The 3,262-nt window shown below is 64.3% G+C and overlaps 1 protein-coding gene across 1 annotated transcript; it reads left to right on the top strand.

Annotated features, from left to right (window-relative positions):
* The first annotated feature begins 236 nt into the window (after nt 1-236).
* Nucleotides 237-2,638, top strand: TOR4A (torsin family 4 member A). Its single transcript, XM_066366584.1, has 2 exons — nt 237-470; nt 1,213-2,638. Exon 2 carries the CDS (start codon nt 1,250-1,252, stop codon nt 2,474-2,476), a length of 1,227 nt encoding a protein of 408 aa, XP_066222681.1. The 5' UTR covers nt 237-470; nt 1,213-1,249; the 3' UTR covers nt 2,477-2,638.
* The last annotated feature ends 624 nt before the right edge of the window (nt 2,639-3,262 follow it).

Raw genomic sequence — 3,262 nt, 5'->3', positions numbered from 1 at the left:
TCCCTGGGGGGGGGGGGGGTCTGTGGAAGGCAAATCGAAGTGCAAGGGCCCGTGGGGCCCCAGGGGAGGAGAGGCCCTCCGCCTCATTAGGTATTCTGGGCCTGCAGGACTATGGAGCGGTGGTGACCCGCTAGTTGGGGGACTAGGGCAACCAGCCAGGCCTCCCTCTCTGGCGCCTCTGTCCAGCCCAAGTCCCGCCCTCGCCACACCCCTGACTCACTTCCTTTGCATAGAAGCGGAAACCTCCCCCAGCTTCCTCCGCTGGACACTCCCTGGGGACCCGCAGGTGCCACTGTCCCTCCAGGCCTGAGCTGGCCCACGTAGGCCCCAGGCTCCCGACGGCAGCCTGACTCTCACCGGGAAGCTGGCATTTTCTGCTTCCTGAGTCACTGGCTTCAGTGTCTGGCGCAGGCAGGGGGCTTCGCTGGGGGGCTGGGAGCCAACAGGAGCCTGGCCTGACGCAGCTGCAGGTACGGGGGTGGCTTGGGGGCCAGGGACGTGCAACCCGCATCTCTTCAGCTGTGTCCTCAATGGCGCTTCCCACCTTCTCCACTCGTCTTTCTGTCCCTCTTCCACCCCACCCCCACCCGTCTCTGGGTGCTCCCGCCGCCCTCCATCAGTGTTCAATGGAGGGATGTTGTGACGATCCCAGTATGTATTGGGAGGCCTGGGCAAAGCCTGGGGACAGGGCTGGGACCCTTTCTAAAAAGCCGAAATTCCAGCCAGACTCTGCTCCCCCAAGTGTTCTTAAGCGTGCGGGGTGCCTTGCAACTCCAGCGGGGGCTCGGGCCTCTGCTTCTCAGTGGGCCCCTCCTGGGACACCGAAGGCCCCTGGCGCCTGGCAGTCGGAGCTGCGGACGGGGGCGGGGTCCGGCCTTGACCCTTATTCACCCCTAATCGGCGCCTTGCCGGCACTGACTCCTCCTCCAGGAAGCCGAGAGGCCGCCTGATAAGCGGCACCCCCCTCACCCCAGCACTGGCCACTTCCTCAGGGCCCGCGGCTGTTTATGGGAGGACTCGAGGGATTTGCATGGGGCCCCGCGGGGAGCTGCTTCCTGGTCAGAGAAGACGATCCTCTGACCCAGCAGGCCGGGAACAGGCCCTGGCGGTGGGGCAGCTCCCCGGACCTCCCAGGGGGGTGATCTCTCTTGGGGGGAAGGTTCCTGGTCAGCTGGGCGGAAGTCTGGAGACCCTCCCGTCTTCCTGTTTCAGAGAGGGCGACCTGCATGCCGAACGCCGCCCCTGCGCCATGGACCGCGGCCAGCCCAGCCTGGAGCCTGCGGCCGCGGCCCCCAGCGCCCGCGGCCAGAGCGTGATGGCGCCGATTCGCGCCGTGGTCCGCCTGCGCCGCGGCGTGCGTCTGCTGCGCAAGCGGCGTCTCTTGACGCCGGGCGCCAGGCTGGAATCCGGCTCCTCGGCGCCGCGTGGGGACCAGGACCAGCCGCAGTTTTTCACTTTCGACGGCCCCGCGGAGCTGCCCTCGAGGACGCGACGCAAGAAGCGACGGTACAGCCGCGTGCTCTACCCCGAGACCTCGCGCAAGTACCGGCCGCGCGTGGAGCACCGGAGCCGCGCGCAGCGCTGCCTGTGGTTGCTCGTGGCCATAGTGGGTTTCCAGGTGCTCAACGCTATCGAGAACCTGGACGATAATGCGCAGCGCTACGACCTGGACGGGCTGGAGAAGGCTCTGCAGCGCGCCGTATTCGGCCAGCCGGCCGCCGTGGAGCGCATTGTGGCGCTGCTGCGGGACTACTTGTCCACGCACGTGCACAGCCGTCCGTTGCTCCTGGCGCTTCACGGACCCAGCGGTGTGGGCAAGAGCCACGTGGGCCGCCTGCTGGCACGCCACTTCCGCGCAGTGCTGGAGGACAGCGCGCTCGTGCTGCAGTACCACGTGCGGCACCACTGCCCCGAGCCACGCGCCGCGCAGGACTGCGGTGAGGAGCTGGCACGTCGCGTGGCCGAGGTGGTGGCGCAGGCCGAGGCGGATGAGAAGACCCCGCTTTTGGTGCTGGATGAGGTGGAGCTTATGCCGCCGACGCTGCTGGACGAGCTGCACGGCTTCTTGCAGCCCCAGCGCTCGCACCACTTCCGCAACGCAATCTACGTGCTGCTCAGCAGCTCCGGGGGCACGGAGATCACGCGCTTCGTGCTGCAGAACGCTTCCCGCACGCTGCCTCTGCACCCTGAAGGCTCCCACAGTTCCCGGGCCGAGGAGGAGCTGCGCGCCAGCCTAAGGGCGCTCCTGGTCCGTGAGCATCCACTGTGGCAGGCCGCAGCCGTCGTGCCTTTCTTGCTGCTGGACAAGCGGGACGTGGTCAACTGCTTCCGGGACGAGATGGCTGGGGAGGGCTTCTTCCCCGAGCAGGCCCGCGCTGAGCTTCTGGCCGAGCAGCTCAGCTACTACCGCATCGCTGGCCGCGAGTTTGCTGTCACTGGCTGCAAACAAGTGGTGGCCAGGGTGAACCTCTTATGACATAGGTACAGCCAAATGCAGTGGACACGAGCGGGCACAACGGGGCGTTTGGTGACAATAGTGGGGAGGAGACCCTGTGGATTTGCCCAAGGCCCCTAATAAATCTGTCTATGGCGCTGCAGCTGGTTCACAATTCCAGTTCCAGCCTCCCAGAGCCCCCAATCTCTGGGGGGTTTTTTTTGTTTGTTTTTTTGTTTTTTTTTCCTTTTCAGAGGGAGACACAAGGGATAGACATATAAAGGAAGGGAGAGAGATGATGAGAAGCATCAACTCATAGTTGGGGCACCTTAGTTCTTCATTGATTGCTTTCTCGTAAGTGTTTTGATGGGGTTGGGAGGGGTTGCTCCGGCTGAGCCAGTGACCCCTCGCTCAAGGTTCAAGCCAGCCAGCGACCTTGGGCTTCAAACCCCCAACTGGGGTGTCAGGTCCATGATCCCACGCTCAAGCTGGTGACCTCGGGATTTCAAAGCTGGGTCTTCAGCATCCCAGGTGGATGATCTATCCACTGTGCCACCACCTGGTCAGGCTCTCTCTGGGTTCTTATTTCCGCTGCGTTCCTCAGCGCTTACTCTGTGCCCGGCTCAGGAGGTGGAAGTCTGTCCCCGTGACACAGAGAACAGATGGTCTCAGGCAGGGTGAGCAGCCCGGACCAGCCCAGAGCTGGTCCCCTGCAGAGCTGGATGTGACCACAGCTTTGCAGGGTGCCTGTAGCACACACACCCCACACCCCAAACACACACCGGCCCACTGTCTGCACACCTCTTCACTCTGAAGACCCAGAGGCCT

The sequence above is a fragment of the Saccopteryx leptura genome, chromosome 2, assembly GCF_036850995.1.
Source record: "Saccopteryx leptura isolate mSacLep1 chromosome 2, mSacLep1_pri_phased_curated, whole genome shotgun sequence".
In the NCBI taxonomy this organism is placed as follows: Eukaryota; Metazoa; Chordata; class Mammalia; order Chiroptera; family Emballonuridae; genus Saccopteryx; species Saccopteryx leptura.
Note: the sequence above shows the minus strand (reverse complement) of the source record. Positions and strands in the feature narration are given on the sequence as shown.